Raw genomic sequence first — 19,391 nt, forward strand, 5'->3', positions numbered from 1 at the left:
GTTAGACTCATGCGAAAATTATTTTGATCCTCTGTTCGGCCTTTTCTTTCCGAACACCGAACAGAGCATCAGGGGCTACTGTCTACACTGTGATATCCTTTCTACAATTACATTACTTACCTCAAAGCCTGTTAAAAGGCTAGCACAGGCTTCAGTCAGTCCGCTTTTTACGGACTGAACCTTCTCGACTACCGTGCCCATAAGGACACGGTGCTCATCCACAATGGAAGCGCCTTGCAGCGCTTCCAGCAGATTATCCGGTGCCCCGGGTTGGACAGGGGTCACTGGCGGAATATGCTACCCTCTTCTTTCGAAGGAGGTTGCGTGCCGGATTCGGGAGCCGCATCGGTCTCCGGAATCGAGTCCGGCTGAGGGCCGGACCGAACACGACCCTCCTCGCCACCAGTCTCCCTGGGGATCGGCTCCCGCTGGTGTCCGGCGACGGAGGCATCGCCTTATGGCACCTCCTGAGCCTCTCCCCGGCCCGAGAAAGTCCTTCAGGACAACACCTCCGCGTTGTCCTTGGCCTTGGGGGAGTCAGCGGGCGGCAGTGATACACTGACCATCTCCTTTGAATCTAGCGAACCCTCTGTCGAGGATCGCAAGGAGCTGTCGCGAGCTGGACTGTGATGGCATAATTTAAACATATTAATATTACAAAATGGAAAGGCCAGGCATTTGGGCGTCCATAAGGTTTTTGGTACTTACGAGGCGGCCCGAGGCTTGGTCCGGGGCATCCGCTCTGGACTGCTATCGACATCCCACGCAGATTCATCCACAAGGGAGCCCTTCCCCTCTTGGGGGCCTTCGCCTCCAAATTTGGGGAGGCCCCCCTTTTCTTCCTTCCCCCTCTAGGGGGGAGTCGCTTTCTTCCTCCTCCTCGTCGTCATCTTCGGCGGCCGAAGAGCGAGTCCCGTCTTTGGACGTCACGTCCGAAGCGCCTTTTCGGCGAAGGCCACTCCGGCCCCCCTTGGCCGTTTTCTTGGCCTTCTTCTCTGGCACGTCATAAGGCGCCGGAAACAACATCTTCATCAGAAGCGGGGTCTCTTGGTCTTCGGGCAGCGGAGCCGGACAGTTAGTCTGCCCCGCTATGTCGATCCAGGCCTGAAAAAATTGATAGGAAAGCTTAGACTCCTTCTCAGAATATGTCAGTAAAGGCCATACCTTGAAAACATGAAAGAACTTATCGAATTAGCCTGGTGTTTTAAGCTGAGCCCGCGATCCTCGGTCGTAGGCGGTGGTGTCTCGCTGGCCTTGAAGAGCACTTTCCAGATGTCTTCGTGCGTCGTGCCGAAGAGCTCTAGCAGCGTCTGGTGCTTGGCCGGATCGAACTCCCACAAATAGCAAGTCCGGCGTTGGCACGGAAGGATCCGGCGAATGAGCATAACCTGAATCACGTTGACAAGTTTTATTCTCTTGGTTATCATGTTCTGGACGCACGTCTGGAGCCCAGCTAGCTCGCTCAAAGAACCCCAGGTTAGGCCCTTCTCTTGCCAGGAGATGAGCCGCAGCGGAGCTTTGGATCAAAATTCGGGGGTCGCCGCCCAGTTGGTGTCGCGCGGCTCGGTGATGTAGAACCACTCCGACTGCCACCCCTTCACCATCTCCACAAAGGAGCCTTCGGGCCATGTGACGTTGGGCATCTTTCCCACCATGGCACCTCCGCACTCTCCTTGTTGGCCTCTCACCACCTTCTACTTTACATTAAAGGCCTCGCAAACGACTATAAATACTGAGATGTTGAGGATAAAGTTGGGGGCTAGATCATGAAAGTCCAGCCCGTAGTAAAACATCAGTCCGCAGACAAACGGGTGGAGAGGGAATCCTAGCCCGCGGACGAAATGTGTGAGAAACACAACCCTCACATGGGGCTCTGGGGTAGGGACGATCTGTCCCTCGTCCGGGAGACGGTGAGCGGTCTCCTTGGCCAGGTATCCGGCCTCTCGGAGCTCCTTGATGTCTTTCTTCTTAACAGAGGAAGCCATCCATTTGCCACCAGCTTCGGATCCGGACATGGTTGGAGTGCTTTCTCTGGCGGGGGAAGCTAGGGCTTGGGCGCTGGAGCTCAGGAATGGATGGGCAGAGGAAGGAGAAGGCAGGGGTTAGTGAGGGTGAATCCTTATCCCCTTATAAAGGTCAAGAATGTCAAACGCCTTCCTACTTGCCATAAAACTCGCCTATTCCCAAGGGCTGTATAAACCGCACGGTTGGGTTACCCACGCCCGTATTGATGAGAATCCCGTAATAAGGGGACACGATCTCTGCTTTGACAAGACGTGCCAATGGCAACCGCGTCTCGGAACGTGGAGCGGCAGACGAAAAACAGTTTGAAATTATGACCGAACAGCTGTGATGTCATGTTATGAAAAGTTGTCAGCAGATTGGACTCGTGTAAAACTATATTCTCTCTGCGGTTGTGTGTTGTGTGTGTTACAGGTCCGGACACGTCGATACGTCCGAAGACTGTTGTGGAGTTCGGAAGGAGGAACCCGCCTTGCAATGCCGAAGACAGACCTATGCGCCGGATACCTTGTCATTGAAGCCAGGTTCAGGGGCTACTGAGGGAATCCTGGACTAAGGGGTCCTCGGGCGTCCGGCCTGTTAGCCATGGGCTGGACTGATGGGCTGTGCAGATACGAAGACCGAAGACTACACACCTGTCCGGATGGGACTCTCCTTGGTGTGAAAGGCAAGCTTGGCGACTAAATATGTAGATTCCTTTCTTTGTAACCGACCTTGTGTAACCCTAGATCCTCCCGGTGTCTATATAAACCGGAGGACTTAGTTCGGAGGAGAGACATTATCATAGCCATACAAGCTAGACCTCTATGGTTTAGCCATTACGATCTCATGGTAGATCAACTCTTGTAATACTCATATTCATCAAGATCAATCAAGCAGGATGTAGGGTATTACCTCCATAGAGAGGGCCCGAACCTGGGTAAAACATTGTGTCCCCTGTCTCCTGTTACCATCGACCTTAGACACACAGTTCGGGACCCCCTACCCGAGATCCGTCGGTTTTGACACCGACATGAACCACAGAACCCCCTAAGCGTCCACCACGCTAGCTTTGAGATACAACCAATGTTGACCATAACTATATTCACTTCACTTCACTCGCATCTAGTTGCCCTTTTTTGTTCATGGTGATGCCATGGAAATGGAACACATTTTTTTTATTTGCTATTTATATAAAAAAGAGTGTAACCAAAAAGGGTAAGTGCATCGATTCAGACTTAATACTTTGCGAACCATTTCAATACTATATAATAGTTTTACCAGTCACATTAAAACGCCAGGAGCGTGTCTCTTTGACTAATATTTAGCCCTAACTGAGCCGATTGCAAATTCTTTTTTTTACGTGAAACACCATGCATTCCATTAACTAGTGGGTCCGGTAATATTACCAGCCACAACACCACTTACATTTTGGGGGAGATCAGTAAGCCAAATACATTGGCTGTCGATCATAGCCCTCGAAGCATAACCAGCTAGTGGTGAGCAGGGATATTACAAAGACGAGAACAAGCATCAATCAATCTTACAATCTATGAAGTCCATTTGTAGCTTGAACTTAGCTTCTCGGAAGAGGATGCCAAGAGGCGCACGGTCCGAGGTTACTGACCCCAACGCAAGCTTCGGCGAGAGGCGGTTCGTGATGAAAATAACTCAGCCCATACTAAACTCTTCAGCAAAGCCTGATAGCATTCATCATGGCCAAAGTCTTTTTGTTTTTTGACCTGGGTTGTAAGTTTTTTTTAACAGGATTGCAAGTTTTCTAGAAAAGAAAAAGGACCACCTCAAACAAAAAAAAGAAGGACTATCAGGGCCAGGCCAAAACCCACTGGCCGCCCGAACGCCCTGCCGCAGCCCGGCCCTGCGAAAAGCCCAAACGTTCTGCGTCCGGGTTGGGGTTTTTGTGCAATTATTAAACCAGACCTGCGCCCCCCGCTCCTCTCCTCTCGCCCACGCCCGCCACCGCCGAAGAAGCTGCCATGGCGGCCGGCGACACGGGCGCGCCCGCGGCGGGCGGAGCGGGGAAGGACGGCGAGCCCGAGTCGCCGCGGGGGCCGGACCCCGATCACCACGCTCCGGTGTCGCCGGGCGCTTCCGAAGAGGAAGAGGGCGCCAGCGGCGCGGTCGAGGCGGGGCAGGACGACGGCGCGCCCGACCCGGAGGAGGGCGGCGACGCCACGGAGGACGATATGGACGAGGAGGAGGAGGAGGGGGACGAGGACGAGGAGGACGCCCCGACGCACCTGCCGTTCGCGCCCGCGGAGGAAGAGGTACGCGGCCTCGCCTCGCCTCCCACCCATCTCCACGCCTAGCGTCCCCTCTGCGGCGCGCGCGACGAGGGTTTTTGCGTCGCTCGTGCGGTCTCCATTTCCCTCGCGCTCTCGCGAGCATTCCGTCGAGCAGTTGGTGTGCGCTTCGAGGGGCGACCGCTGTTGTTCGAAAAACTAGGCGATTCCGTGCCTCAGGGTGAGCGAGGACAGCCCACACGGCACGTTGTGCTCGATGCTGGTTGAATCCTCCTCCATCCATGGGACAGAGGGTGAATTCCTTCCTGGGGAACATCCATCTTGCATTTCCTTTGCTATTGTGATTTGTGGGCCATGCAATTTGCATTTACTGCTGAGAACTGCCACTATGTTTACATGCCCAAATCTGTTATTACAACTGGAGTTTAACTGTTGTGGAGCAATTGTTTCTAGATGATGTCAATTTGCATTTACAGCTGAGTACCGTGAATATGGCACTCGAATGTACTCCCTCTACATAGTTATTACAACTGGAGTTTACTTAGTACCAAGCAACTGCTTATCGTGAACATGGAAGTTTAATGTACATAGTTTTCTCAATTGGTGTTTAATTACCCTGTTTAGTTGCTTTGTCATCAATATTTTCATTTAGATGCCTTGCCAGGAAGACATAAATAGTTGCCATACATGCTCCCTTGGAATTATAGTAATATCGTGTTGTCTTAATGTTCAATCTTCTGGTTGTAATTATCTGCAGTCACTTGAGGAGACAACTACAGTTGATCCAAGCTATACCATCTCTCTTATAAGGCAACTAATACCTAATGGATCCAGTGTGGAGAAAGAGTTCAGGTGAGTGGTACTTTCAGATTTCCCCTCATTAAGTTTGTTTAGCAATGAAGGCTGTTATTAAAACGACCTGGTTGTCCTAATAATGTCTACCTCATGCAAAAAGTGACAAGCAGGGTCTTCCAGAAGAAAGGAGTGTCAGTCCTAAGGATCAGTTGGAAGAGTGTGGTTGTATTCTGTGGGATCTTGCGGCTAGTGAACCTCAAGCAGAACTTATGGTATTTATCTGCATCATTCTCTTGTATAAGGATGTATTTCTTCTATAGGTTTGTCATAAACAGAAGGCGGACCGTTTTGCTATATGAAACTTGTTTATTGCTGCTCAATTTTTTACTGAGCAAGATACTAGCAAGCAGGAAGTGTGAGAGATTTTGATTGCCTTATCTGCACTGGCTTTAGACATTGTTTGGATGTCCTGGATTTTAATACGATGTGGTTGGCTTGTTAGATCAATTAGGAGTAGATAAGCAAAAAATTAAGGTGGATAACTGTAATTGTTTCATTCTTTTAGTTTTGTAGCTCCTTTGTGCTTATATTTTATCTTCCTGGCCCTGAATTTTAGTTCTCTATCAGTTTATTGTAGCAAATTCTTTAGTATAATTTGCGAACCATATAAATTATTGCTGGTGATAGCTACTTGTAGTGTGAATGCTTATGTCATAATAACATGCTAATTCTAACAAACATTTTAAATCGAAGAATGGCCAGGTTGCAGTAAGTCAAAAGTATTTCTCCTAAATCCTAATTGATCTAAGAGCAAATCAAGTGTTCAAAGGAACTACAAAAGGAAATTAAGGCATAATCGACAGAATTATCCACCTTTCTTTATACCTTAGTAATTGTGCATCTTCTGCTGCTAACAACACATTATATTTAACCCTTGTAGATTAATAACCTTGTGATTGAAGTGCTTTTGGAAAACCTTTGTATGGCAAATTCTTCTAGGGTGAAGGTGAAATGAAATTTTCCTCTACTGCTACCTCCTCTCTTTTTGCTAAGCATGTATTAAAGTATCTTGTTTCTTTGAATCTTTTGTCCCTGCAGGAAATTTGTCTTGGAATCATGGGAAACTTAGCCTGTCATGAATCTGTAGTTGCTGCAATCTCTTTGAAAAAAGGTTTAATTGCAACTGTCGTGGAGCAATTGTTTCTAGATGATGTCAAATGCCTTTCTGAAACATTCAGGTTGGGTATCTTTGGGATTAAGTTTTTTTTTGCCGGACTCAAAGTTATTATTTAGAACCATTTATTTATTTATTTATTTATCAGCTGTTTGACAAGCTGTTTACTATTCTAGCATTGCAAGATATTTCATCCCGTGAAATTTAAGTCTTATCATGTGAAATAGATCTTGGTAGTTCAGCTCAGCACACACACGATTACCATGTTGATATATTATTTATGTTCTTGAATTTGTGCATTTTGTATTGGTCAGATACCCATTCAATTTTACCAAATAACTATGCAAATGCCCACATGCAAAACTACACATCCTTACATCACATGTTACATGCATACCTACATTTGGACATACCCAATCAATCACAAGTTGTTGAACTTGTGGATGAAAATGCTTGAACATACAGCAGTTTTGCAAAAATATAACCATTTTCAACTGTGTTAGTAGGTTATGTACTTATGTTATTAATCATTTGGGGGATGGGAGCTAAGTAAATTTAGATTTTGTTTTTCTTGATAATTTAATTTTCTATTTGTCGATGTTCAAAACTTGGAGAAGCTGCTTTCTAATTGTTCTGAGTTGTAGACAATGAGAACTGAGAAGTTCCATCTATGCTCTGTTCTTTTTTGCTTATTTTGACTTGTGTTGCTGTCTGTAAAAAAAAAATCTTACACCCCGAGATAGTTGGAATGAGTATTGTTGCTAAATTTCATCAGTGGTGCATCCTCACACAGTTTTTCTTAGACAGGTTGTTGGCTGCCATTCTTCGGTCCAGTGCATTTGTTTCTTGGGCTGAAGCTCTTTTACCTGATGAGATTCTTTCACGTATTCTACGGATAGTTGGGAAGACAGATAATTCTACATTACTTGAAAAGGTATTGTACTGAATTCGTATATGCAACTTGTTGTGACTGCGTATTTACTGAATTTGTATATGCAACTTGTTGTGACTAATCCGTAGAGTTGGTCCTCACAACTTTAGTGACTTCTGTTCTTTTTAAATTGAATTTTGACATATATGGACACATTATATTTCTTTTGTAGGACTTGTGTAACATAAATTGTTTTAATCATCTTAGCTCATTCTTCTATACGTGATGGTTAGGCATGTGTTTGCTTGCTTAACTCTTTTATCAGTTCACCATATCCTGAGGTAGTTTCAAGAAGGTCGTCATCGAATTGTTTCTATGGACTGTTTCATCTTCCCAAACACTTAGTTGTATGGTCCAGTCTTACTCATTGCTACCATATCCATGTTATCCGAACAATGTAGAATTATCCTTGTTCAGAATGAGGTCCTGTTTTTTTCTTCTGTGAAAATTCTTCTCTTAGGAGAATATCTGAACTTTTTTGACTGCATTTTGGCAACAGTTGACTTGAGAAACATGTGACTTCAGATTGCAATTTTATCAAACTTTTAGCTGCAGAGGTCTTATGGTCTTTGAACTAGCATCTATTTGCTTATCGTTCTACATAACAAGTTTCATACAATTATACTGTAAAACTAATGTTGCCTATTGTTATGTGTTGTATGATTCGGTTGAAATTGTCAGCCCAGCCGAACTATCGCAACTACTTTCATCTTATTATACTATGGTTCAGCTGAAAAATTTCCATTCCTTTATATTTGCATGTGTTCAACTGTTTGGTTATTTCTTATGTGAATTACTGGTCGCAGATCATTGACTTCCTATCAACTGTCATTGATAATCAAGATGTGAATGCTATGCTTATCCAGCCCTTGCTTAAACTGGGTTTAGTTGACCGTGTTATTGGGTTACTAACAACTGAGCTTGAAAGATCACCGGATGAGAAGCTAGACAGGTATGTTGAACTAACTTGAAATTCGGCAAGATTTTCATTTTATAAAAGTTATCTGTTACAGATTTTGAACTATTATTGTTCAAGGTATCATGGAAGCTTCTCCTATGTACTCCCTCCATTCCAAAATGCAAGGTGTATTAATTTTGAGAGAAGTCAAACGTATCTAGGTTTGGTCAAATAGAAAAGCGTTTGACCTTTTGAAAACTAATACACTTTACATTTTAGATTGGAGGGAGTATTTGGTAAACTTTCTGTAGTTTAAGAACAAATCATAGGAAAAACACCTAAGGGCCTATTTGGATATGTGGCATTCAGTTCGATTATGGGCTGAATGCTGAAGCTTCCAAAACAGTTGTGTAAGGAACCCTCAAGGATTTGAATCCTCCATAGTCCCGTTTAAAGTCATTGTTTCAAAGAGATCCTTAAAGCTTCATAGATTTTTTTTTATATATATTTCATGTCTTCTAGGCAAAGTTTAGGTCCTTAACCTGTCTTCTGAGATGCGGCCATTTGTTGTTTTCCAATAATATGGTCTGAGCATTTTAAATTTCTTATTACATTCCCACTTCCTAGTTTTAATTTAATAGGACTGTAGCTGCATTTCTCTGTCACTACGATAACCCTTCTTAGTTTTTGAATTTTGAATTAAGAACCTGGGACAGTAATGGATTTACCTTACCTTTTTCTTAACACGTTTCAGATCGGGTTCTCTTGATTTGGTCCTTCACTTCATGGAAGAATTATCAGTCATACACTGTGTTTCAAAGGCAATGACATCGAATGACCGGCTGATTAAAGTGCTAGTTAACATGATCAAGTCGCCAGATAAAGTTGAGGTGAGCATGTTTGCCACCGCTACCATTTCATATATTTGTTCATCAGCCCGATCGAATTCTGGTTCATACATTTTGGAAGAAATGCATTATGTTGTTGCCTCCTTGGTACCGAATTGTTAGCTTGACCAACTCATAACTCTTAACAAGCAACCTGTTCTGATTTTTGATTGTCAGTAAGTCATGACATTTTTTTTTCCGGAAATTTGAAGAAACATTCCTTGCCTCTTCCATTTGTACATTTGGCAAACTTCACCTTGCATTAATTCTTTTGAGTCCTCACCCTACAACCTCAATGGTGACCTAGGATGTTTCACTTGAAAGATGTGTAGATTCAGATGTAGGAATGCAAGTCAAGCATGGTAATTGTATTCTTATTCACAAACTCTTCTTCAGGTTGCAGGCTATTGTGCTTCGGTGGTGATCGTAATATCAAATATTTTGACAGATGGAAAGCATTTGATGCCTATGATATCCCGTGGTAGGCACATTTTTTCTTAGCACTTACCGTATTTTCTAAGCAACTATCGTATTTGCTAAGCAGTGCACTGCATGACTTGAAATCGATGTTTCCATTTAGTGCCATTACAGTGATCCAGTCTCTCAATTGTTTCAGATTTACCGTTCCTGGAGGGCCTACTTGAAGTTCTTCCAGTGGTCCCTGATGATGACCAAGCTCGATATGCACTTTGGAGTATCTTATCGCGTGTTCTGGCACAAGTGCAAGGAACTGAGTTGAACTCCTTGTCCCTCAACCGGTTTGCGTCTCTGTTTTCAGGCAAGTTCGGCCTCATCAAACATGACCTCGAGAGTCAGGTGGTTGATGAAGAGAAGTTAACACCTGAGGATGCTCTCCTGAAGGGATGGATATCGAGATGTGTATCCTTTAAAACAATAGTATATACAAGTTGTCCTTCATGGAAATCTAGATCTTAATAAGCTACATTTACAAACAAACTAACATGATGGCAATCGCATTGTTTTTCCTATGCTACAAAATATCCGTAACAGCTCATGGCAATCTCCTTCTTCATGGAGAGATGGATCGAGGAGAAGTCCTCCCGGGGCAACAAAGACGCCATTGACAATGCTCGGGAGGTGCTGAGCTACTGCCAGAAGGTGCTCCGCTAACTGGAAACCCCACTCCACTGACAAGCTTGCTGCGGTTTTGTGATCAACGCTGCTGACCTGAGAGAGAATGCGGTATGTTGGCCGCTGGGATTTTGGAACTGGAATGTCGTTTCAGACGACTGCAACCTGTAAAGAAAATCGGCAAACGAAGATTAACTAGGGGCATGGGTGGGGATATGCGAGTTTTGGGTGGAACAAAGAAATATGCATTAATTAACACGACAAACATTGGCTTAAGCACACATTTACTTTTGCCTTGATACCTGTAATATGGGTCTGTGTCATTGTATACAAAAATGGAGGGAGTATATTTCATACCAATTTTAGAATCCACTCCAACCTCTTAAAATAATTCTTTGTTTTTCCTGTGATGCAATCATCAAATAAACTCAAATCCTTTAGAATTCGAGCGGGCATGACATTTCTGTTCTAATAATCCTATTATGAATCAGAGAGGCCCTTGAGTTTTTGTTCTGTTTCAAGTGAAGCAGTACCTTTTTTTTCTGAGCGGTGAGTGAAGCAGTACTAGTTAGTCTTTTTAGCCCATGATGAAAGCCCGTACCACAAATATTGACGCGTTTCACCGTCTTTTTTGAGGGCGACGCGTTTCACCGTCTGAGCCCAGCTTGGAGGCCCGTATCACAACTGCCACCTGCAAGACCGAGAATCGCAACCGCGAGCCCGAGAAAAAAAGAGTGGAGGTAAAATGGAGGGACGCCCCCGCGGCGGCGGCCGGACCGCCATGGACTACTCGCTGGCGGCGCTGAAGCTGTTCGCCTCGCAGCTGGCGGGATCCACGACCGCCCCCTCCTCGGAGGGCTCCTCCCCGGCGCAGATGCTCTTCGGCATCCGCTTCCAGCGCGCCTGGATCCAGGTCCCGTCTTCTTCCCCGTCCCTTCCTTCTTTTGCTGGGAGCCCTTGCCCTGACGGCTCGCTGCGGCAGGCAGGGCGTGGTGGTGCGCGCGGACTACAGCGTCGGCGACGGGAGGCTGTTCGTGGATGACGGCTCCTGCGTCACCGAGCTCATGCTCCGGCCCGAGGATGCCAAGGGCCAGCCCTGGCGCCCAGGTTCCCCCAATCTCTCTTATTTTGTCTCGCCTTCTCCGTTTCTCAGATATGATTGATGATGTGTCTGTTGACCAACTTTGCTTGTGCCGCGACATTGCCCATGTAGTACTCCCTCCGTTCCAAATTACTCGTCGTGGTTTTAGTTCAACTCCGTTCAAATTTGAACTAAAACCACGACGAGTAATTTGGAACGGAGGGACTACTAGTTTTGCTGCTGTTGCTCAGTAATATTAGCTGTATTATTTCCCCTGAAAAAAAGCGGTATCATGTACGAAACTGCATGCCAAGACAACCTAGAATTTACTTGGGAACCCCCTCGGGATGATCGATGCAAGAGTCGAACAATCCCAGCCACCATCAAAATACCCTGCAGGTGTACTCTTTGCAGTAGAGGCTCTTTACCACAAGATGGCCTCATGAAGTAATTCATTCATTATTATCAGACCTGGTAAAAATGCTACAGTGGTACTTGGTGGCACTCCCCCCGTACCGAGATGTTCTAACTTTTTCTCTGAATCGGATGTATATAGGCGTGTTTTAGTGTGTTTGTTCACCCGTGTCAGTCCGCATGCAGTCCATACAAAACATCCAAAACGTCTTATAATTTGGAACGGAGGCGGTGACTTTTTTTTGATTGTTTTTACAATGCCTTTACTCTGTTCGTGTTCTGGGGGGCCCGACCGACCGCCTCTTTTCTTTTGCAAGCTAATTCATGATTTTCTTTACTCTAGCTGATTGATGGCTCTATTTTATGCTGCAGGGATGTATGTGCTGATTATTGGGGCATATATTGCTCCCCAGTCTACTGAAAGTCTGCCAATGGTCAAGGTTCCGTCTCCCTCTCTTACTCTATTTATGCATCCTTGCTTATTCCTATCCACGTACTGTGAAGAATTTGAGGTTCTCTGTTGGTGCCTTGTTTATTACTCCCTCCGTCCTGAACTTCAGTTTCTGCGACAAGTAATTCGGGAGAGGGATTATTTGATGCAAACTTCAGTTCTGGAACCATTTGTTTGCTTGAGCCGACACCTGGAGTTTCAGAGTCTGCCTGACTAATGGTTATACAAAAAGGAAATAGTAATGCATGTTAGTATTCATTTACAATTTAGTAGTCTCACTCGTGGGAGTGGTTCATCCTTTACGTTCAATTAATAGCACCCATGATTTTGGGCCTGGCATCCTTCTTGCAACTCATCATTTGAATGTATTGAGGATAACAGAAAGTTTAGTAATGTCATCACATGCTGTCGTAGTGTTGTAATCAGCATGGTATCATATTATTACAAGAGCTATCTAATGTATGGATGGGTAATCTTGACATGTAATGTTTCCCCCTAGATTAAGTGGGAGGCATTTTTTTGGATTCCTTTTTTGTTTGACCCCCTAGATTATCATTAGATTATGTGTTCAGTCTCCAGTCAATTGCCACTTTACCATGGCTTACCAATGCAAATCAAAATGAAAGCTTTTGTGTGAAGTAATATCCTGCATCACGGTGCATGTTGTCGGCTACATCTCATACTCGAGCATCCCTGGACTTGATCGTTGCAGGTGCACAAGATAGTGGATCTCTCTGGGCACCCGGACCGTGAAGCGATGTGGTACATGGAAGTGGCCGAGGCATACAACTTCTTCTACAAGGCTGACGCCTCCGGTGCCGGCTCACCGCCATGAGCACTCCTTGGTCTCTCCCGACGATCCGTTTCAGTGCAGCACTCTCTTACATTGCTGCCATTGTCGTAGATTGCTGCTGGTAACTCACCTCAGAGAATGCTCTGCTTTCCTTTTGTTGTGGAGGTCGGCAGTCCATATAGGCTTAGACTTACTTTAGGCTCGCTCATTTCTGAAGCAAAACAACCAGAATCGAGTTCATCACTCAGAGCTCGGTTTTCGGACGATGCTTGCATGCCCAAACAAGCATTGCTCTTTGGAATCTCCCTCTTTTTGCCCCCAAAAGAAGGAACCCCCCGTACCATGAACAGAGTCTTGATTTTGCACAAAGCGTCACAGAAATGCATCTCAGATTCTCAGTACGCTAGTTTCTGAGATAAAATAATTGAGTAAGCACCCATCAGCATGCTATGGCTCATTCTTCTCACTAATTGTTCAAGCCAGTGATTGAAGCTCATATAGAAGAACTAAAGAAACAACCAAACTTTGCCTCGCATTAAAAAAATCAATATGTTTCTTTTAGGAGCATATATGATCAAGTGAACATAAAATACAACCAGATAATGGGTAATTGAATCCACAGACAAAATAAGATACAACCAAATAATGTTGAGGATATCGCTTATCGTTAGTGTTTCGGTCGGCCAGGGATTAGAGATTAATCAGCAATCGGCCTATTAATCGATTTTATCGGTCGATAATTAATCGGCATTTTTTTGCAACTAAAAGTTTCGTAGCACTAAAATATGATATATTCAAAATAAACAAATACTATTAGACAAAAGTGTTACGTTGATTACTTGGCTTTGAATACTTTTACAGTGACAATAAAAGCAGGACAAGAATACATATTTGATAACAAGGTTGAAAAAACACAAATAAATATAGTTTTGCACACAAAATACTAGAAATAGGCTCGGTTTATCGATAGATTCCTGATAAATCACTTGTCAAAGTGATAAATTGACCCAAACGCTAAACGGTAAAGATATGTCATAATCTTATCGGTTACCCCCTGAGTAGTGACTAGCAGAACGCCCGTGCGCTGCTACGGGCTATGCATATATAAATTAATTAAACAAATGATTAAGGTTAGCTATAAGGTCAAAACTCATTTGTTCTCAAAGGTCCGGACATGTTCGGACATCAAATGAACGCTTAGTAGGCTCTTCAAAATTTAACCGTATGGATAGTCTAGGCTGCTCCAAATTTAGACTTTATATGGGGGAAAATGCGGTTGTTCAGACTATCCCCCATGTTATCTCCAACACATGGGCCCAACACAAAAAACCCCACCCCACAACGTATCGCCCCCTTTTTCTCTCGGACCCTTCCTTTCTCACTCGGTTTCCCGCCGTAATGGGACATTTCTCGCTGGAGCCTCCTTTAAAATCAAATGACACCCACCTCATCTTCCTCATGCGTTGCAACAAAGATAATTTTTTTCATATTTATTATATAATAAAGTGGATTAAACTAACACATACTATTGACACAAAATAATAAATAACTATAGAGATCAGTCTCAAAGGTCCATTCAACTTCGCAAATGCACACTGACATGGGAGGTAAGTGGCAACCTGAATGTATTCCTAGTCGCCAATAAGCTCCACCTCCAGCCCAGATACCATTCATTGATAGAAGGGATAATTGATATTCTTCTCTTCTTCGTCCTTCCCCACATCTTCTACTCCTAGTCTCTTCGCCAACCCGTTTCGTTGACACCAACATCAGCGCGTTTGTCAGTGACGCCTCATCTTCTTTTTCTTCCTCCTTCCTCGCCAGTTTTAATTCTCATTCCTACTTATTTTTTATAATACTCTTTCTTTCTTGTTTCACTTTATATTTTTGGAACACTCTTTACATCTCCAACACCATGGACCACTTGGCCGCTTTAGTTCTTTTTTCCTTCTTATTCATGAAACACTCGCTTTCAACTATAGCATGAACCACCTCGCCAATCTAATGTCGTGTTGTACTCATCTGCGAACGTTTCGAAAACCGTCAACATGTGGACATCCTGCAAAGGATGGTCGTCATCCATCTTGGTGAACGCTAGGTCGTCCATGTCGCGGGCGCATGGTGTCCGTTGTCCATGCTGCCAAGTGGTGCTCGACCATGTCGCTGAGAGCCTGTTGATTGTCCTTGTCGACGAGCGCTTTTAAAATGATTCAACGCGATGAACTGCTTGCTTAATTAATTACATAAATAATTAACAACCTACCTAATTCTTCGCACGCCTGATTAACTGCCAACCAAATCGACTAATTACCCGTCTAATTGGAAAAAATCTCTACTTCTAATTATCTGTAGGCATAATTAAGTGTCTACCTAAACCATTAGTTACATTAATGACTTGGTTTCAAAATTGATTGGATGCAAAAAATAATTTCTATTTAAATGGACCTAATTATTTGCATACATAATTAACCATCTAGTTAATTAATTACATTAATGGTTTTATTTCCAAATTGATTCAGCGCTCGATTTACAAAATATTATCGCATGAATGGCTGCTACGAATGATGACGACTACCAAGTATTTTAGGACACATTTCCTTAACCAATTTCTTGACATTTAGTGGACACACTTGATTTGAGAATGTAGTATGTGTGTTTCTGTGTATTAATGACAAGAAATATAATATGACCGTGTCCACGAACACATGTACGTGGTGGTATGACGACACGCCTCCTGTCATGGCCGTCCTTGACATCGTGATGCACGCCGTGGCATTCTCGAGTATCACGCAAGTGTTAGGCCCGGCCACGACATCCTCCATCGTATCGCGCATGGCGTCATCCGTAGGGGCGCGTAGATGCGTACACCCACAAGTAAAATATATGTTCTTTTGTTGTTTAGGAAACTTGTGATAGTCAATTAATAGTGGAGATAATAATAATGATATAGTGCGCAGAATTAATGGTTTGTTATTTAGGAATATCTCATTTTGTTTTGGAAGGTTATCGAGGAAAATATTACGTCTATATTTTAGGAAGATAATCTCAAATATATGGTGCGAGTTCTGAATTGTTAATTACCTATTTATTTACGTGATTGAAATGAATCAGAACCTAAACTACAGATTCCATAAAGGGATTTGTTTACAATGCGTTACAGATTCTGTTACAAAAATCCCGTTACAGATTCCATAATAAATTAGTTAGGTCCATAACGGGATTTGTTTACAATGCGTTAAGATTTACGTGTTAGTTTTCTTAATAAAGAAATGCACTGATATAGGAATCGATTGATTCGAGTAAGGAAAGATAGATCCGTGATCTTTTGTATGTTAGGAAATTACTGGTTTGCAAGGAAAGAGTGAAGAGAAAAAGAACCAATGCGACCACGTATAGATTCCATAATAAATTAATTAGGTCCATAACGGGATTTGTTTACAATGTGTTAAAATTTACGTGTTAGTTTTCTTAATAAAGAAATGCACTGATGTAGGGAGCGATTGATTCGGGTAAGGAAAGATAGATTCATGATCTTTTGTATGTTAGGACATTATTGGTTTGCAAGGAAAGAGTAGAGAGAAAAAGAACCAGTACGAGGGGGTGGTGGGAGGCGGGACGAATAAAAACCGGATGAAATTGGAAGGTGGGAGGGGGCGAGTAAAAACCGACGAAAAAAACCAACGAAATTAGGAGGTGGGAGGGAGGACGAAAAAAACCCAGGAGAGGTGGGAGGAGGACGAAAATAAACCGTACGAGGCTACCAACTGCTTCATTAGGAGTAGAGATAAAGCGGACGATAAATCACTGAATCGGGAGATTTTTTGAACAATGTACAACCAATGCCATACACCTCAATATTCTTTCCGAAGCCAGCCAGCTACCAGACTCATCTTCGTTGTGCCACCATGGCTTCACTTGCAATGGAAAACATAGAGAAACTCAACCACTAAAGTACCTACAAGACATTTAGAAGACCAGACCTCATTTAACCCGCGCAATAGTAGGCCACCACGTGCCACAAAGATTGGCAAAAATGGGGCATCACCCTGGTATAGGCAAGTGGTCGGTCAGTATCGTGAGACCAAGCCGATGATCTTGCTCACAAAGTCTCAGAAGAAGAGGTTGTTGAACAAGACGATGGTTTCCCCAACGATGCACATCGAGCAACACCGACGGACAACAAAAGAAACAACATGCCTTCATGAGAAGAACATCGGCCGCCACCGCCACCTCCTAGCACACCGGGGGTTGCGGGGCGGGCTGATCCGGGGGAGAAACACGTACGTAGCGGCGCAAGATCTGGGAGTAGTGTCCAGGAGGATCCGGGTTAAGACTTAAGAATAAGCAAAGATAAATGAATGGGGCGATCCACCATTGGACAATGGATGAAGATCCGGTCGACATATATAATTCGTAAACGGAAGAGCAATGCTACATCTACGTAAGAAATGTTATGTGATTGATAGAGGCTTACTAACAGTATCGTAGATGTGACCCTAAAAAAACAGTATCGTAGGTGTAGGGTTCCTGTTGGTTATATTCCACCTCCGCCGTTAGGTTAATCACCCGTGCGGTAGAAGCTCTCGGACATGTAGGAGTAGATTCCAAGGAGAAAACCTCCTCCAACTCCAAGTATCTAGTCCAAGCACAGCCTCCATCACGCATGCATGCAGCTTTGCCAGCACTTGACCACCATCATGCCTATTTAAGCTTGCACTCTTGGCGTGAACAATCCTACTACCAGACTCTCTCTCTCTCTCACACAGAGAGAGAGAGGTTCCAACCAAGCCGACCGACCATGCCGCAGACGACCATAGCGGCCAAGGAGGTGGAGAAGGTGGTCACCGCCGACGAAGAGACAACAGATATCGTCGTCCATAGGGTGCCGTACGGGGACCCGCCAGCGGTCCGGGCGCTGGACACGAGCGAGCTTGGCACGTGGTCCCTGTACCGCGCCCTCATCGGCGAGTTCACGGCCTCCCTCATCCTCCTCTACGTGAGCATCGCCACCGTCATCGGGTACAGGAACCAGTCCTCCGCCGCCGACGAGCGGTGCACCGGCGTCGGCTACCTCGGCGTCGCCTGGTCCTTCGGCGCCACCGTCTCCGTCCTCGTCTACTCCACCAGCGGCGTCTCAGGCAGGCACACCTAGCAACATACAGATACGTGCAAGTTGTTGCGACGGTTGATTATATTTCGCCTCCCGCCCCGGCCGTGTGCAATGCAGGTGGGCACATAAACCCGGCGGTGACGTTCGCGCTCTTCATGGCCGGGAAGGTGACGCTGGTGCGCGCGGTGCTGTACGTGGCGGCGCAGTGCCTCGGCGCCGTCGTCGGCGTGGGCGTCGTCAAGGGGATCATGAAGCACCCCTACGACGACCTGGGGGGCGGCGCCAACGCGGTGGCCGGGGGGTACTCGCTCGGGGCGGCCCTTGGCGCGGAGACCTTGGGCACCTTCGTCCTCGCCTACGCCGTCTTCTCCGCCACCGACCCCAAGCGCACCGCCCGCGACGCCTTCGTCCCCGTACGTACCAGACGCCTTCTCCTCTCACTCACTCACTCTCAGCTAGCTAGCTAGCTCGTGGTGATCACGGCCGGAAGTGCCTATATACTATGTATATGATGGTTTGTCGTCGATTAACTGCATGCAGCTGGTGGCGGCGCTCCCGATCGGCATGGCGGTGTTCGTGGTGCACCTGGCCACCATCCCGATCACCGGCACGGGCATCAACCCGGCGAGGAGCCTGGGCGCCGCCGTGCTGTACAACCAGCACGAAACCTGGAAGCAACACGTACGTACGTGGGACCCATTAATTGCTGTTGTTAGAAAATTAATGAGATTAAAATAAAGTGTCCCTTTGATGATCTGCATGCAGTGGATCTTCTGGGTCGGGCCTTTCACCGGCGCGGCCATGGCGGCGTTCTACCACAAGATCGTGCTGCGCGACGGGGCTGTGGTGAAGGAGTCGCTGGCGGCGATGGGCTCCTTCAAGAGGAACAGCTCCACTGCTTGAAGATCGATCGTGGAGATCGAGGAGACCATGCATGCGCATGCGTATAACAGTACGTACTATTGCTTCGTCGCTACAAGTGGGTCCCATGCCATGTCGGTGCCACTTCAGCCGTATACGATGCTATATGTGTCGACGCATTTTACGTCTACGAATGAGATTAGCACTGTATTTACGCGTTCGTGCCAAGTTTTAGAATCGGTTTGACATATTTTTCAAGTTCAGACACTAAAGTGAACATCCATAATAAGTTTAATCATCATTGGTGTATTTACCTCTTTTTCATCCGTGTAATGAGAATAAAAACTTGTTGGTCCCTTTTACTACCTCTCTTGGCCCTGTAACGTACGGAATCTTGCTATAGTACCGTTGGTTAATTAAGCGTGTCTTGATGTGTGTTGTTTGTTAACATGTGAGATCACTGCTGCAGGATGCAAATAGTTTTAAATTACTTTCACTGACATAGTTTTAAACCGCCGTCTTATGTGAAGGTGTGCGATAGGGGGTCCACCGCACAAGACCCAGACTAATCATCTGCGATTGCTCCTCAGACCACACACGAAGACACTAAAGTGCACGTGTGTGATCGGGAGAGCTATC

At 45.2% G+C, this 19,391-nt stretch overlaps 3 protein-coding genes across 3 annotated transcripts; all 3 read left to right on the top strand.

Moving 5' to 3' along the window:
- Positions 1–3,939: 3,939 nt before the first annotated feature.
- LOC125550269 (ARM repeat superfamily protein) lies at positions 3,940–10,414 on the top strand. Its single transcript, XM_048713229.2, has 11 exons — positions 3,940–4,289; positions 5,023–5,117; positions 5,221–5,332; positions 6,001–6,066; positions 6,159–6,298; positions 7,042–7,168; positions 7,972–8,117; positions 8,818–8,953; positions 9,347–9,431; positions 9,567–9,829; positions 9,962–10,414. The coding sequence occupies exons 1-11, from the start codon at positions 3,999–4,001 to the stop codon at positions 10,079–10,081; spliced, it is 1,581 nt and encodes a 526-aa protein (XP_048569186.1). The 5' UTR covers positions 3,940–3,998; the 3' UTR covers positions 10,082–10,414.
- Positions 10,415–10,768: 354 nt separating this feature from the next.
- LOC125550272 (uncharacterized) lies at positions 10,769–13,128 on the top strand. The gene is made up of 4 exons (XM_048713233.2): positions 10,769–10,955; positions 11,029–11,149; positions 11,910–11,977; positions 12,701–13,128. Exons 1-4 carry the CDS (start codon positions 10,788–10,790, stop codon positions 12,821–12,823), a joined length of 480 nt encoding a protein of 159 aa, XP_048569190.1. The 5' UTR covers positions 10,769–10,787; the 3' UTR covers positions 12,824–13,128.
- Positions 13,129–17,000: 3,872 nt separating this feature from the next.
- On the top strand, positions 17,001–19,076 carry LOC147974473 (putative aquaporin PIP2-7). Its single transcript, XM_087517517.1, has 4 exons — positions 17,001–17,919; positions 18,009–18,304; positions 18,432–18,572; positions 18,657–19,076. Exons 1-4 carry the CDS (start codon positions 17,445–17,447, stop codon positions 18,792–18,794), a joined length of 1,050 nt encoding a protein of 349 aa, XP_087373643.1. The 5' UTR covers positions 17,001–17,444; the 3' UTR covers positions 18,795–19,076.
- Positions 19,077–19,391: the final 315 nt, after the last annotated feature.

This window comes from Triticum urartu, chromosome 4A (genome assembly GCF_056163025.1).
Source record: "Triticum urartu cultivar PI428250 chromosome 4A, HENAU_Tu73, whole genome shotgun sequence".
Lineage (NCBI taxonomy): Eukaryota > Viridiplantae > Streptophyta > Magnoliopsida > Poales > Poaceae > Triticum > Triticum urartu.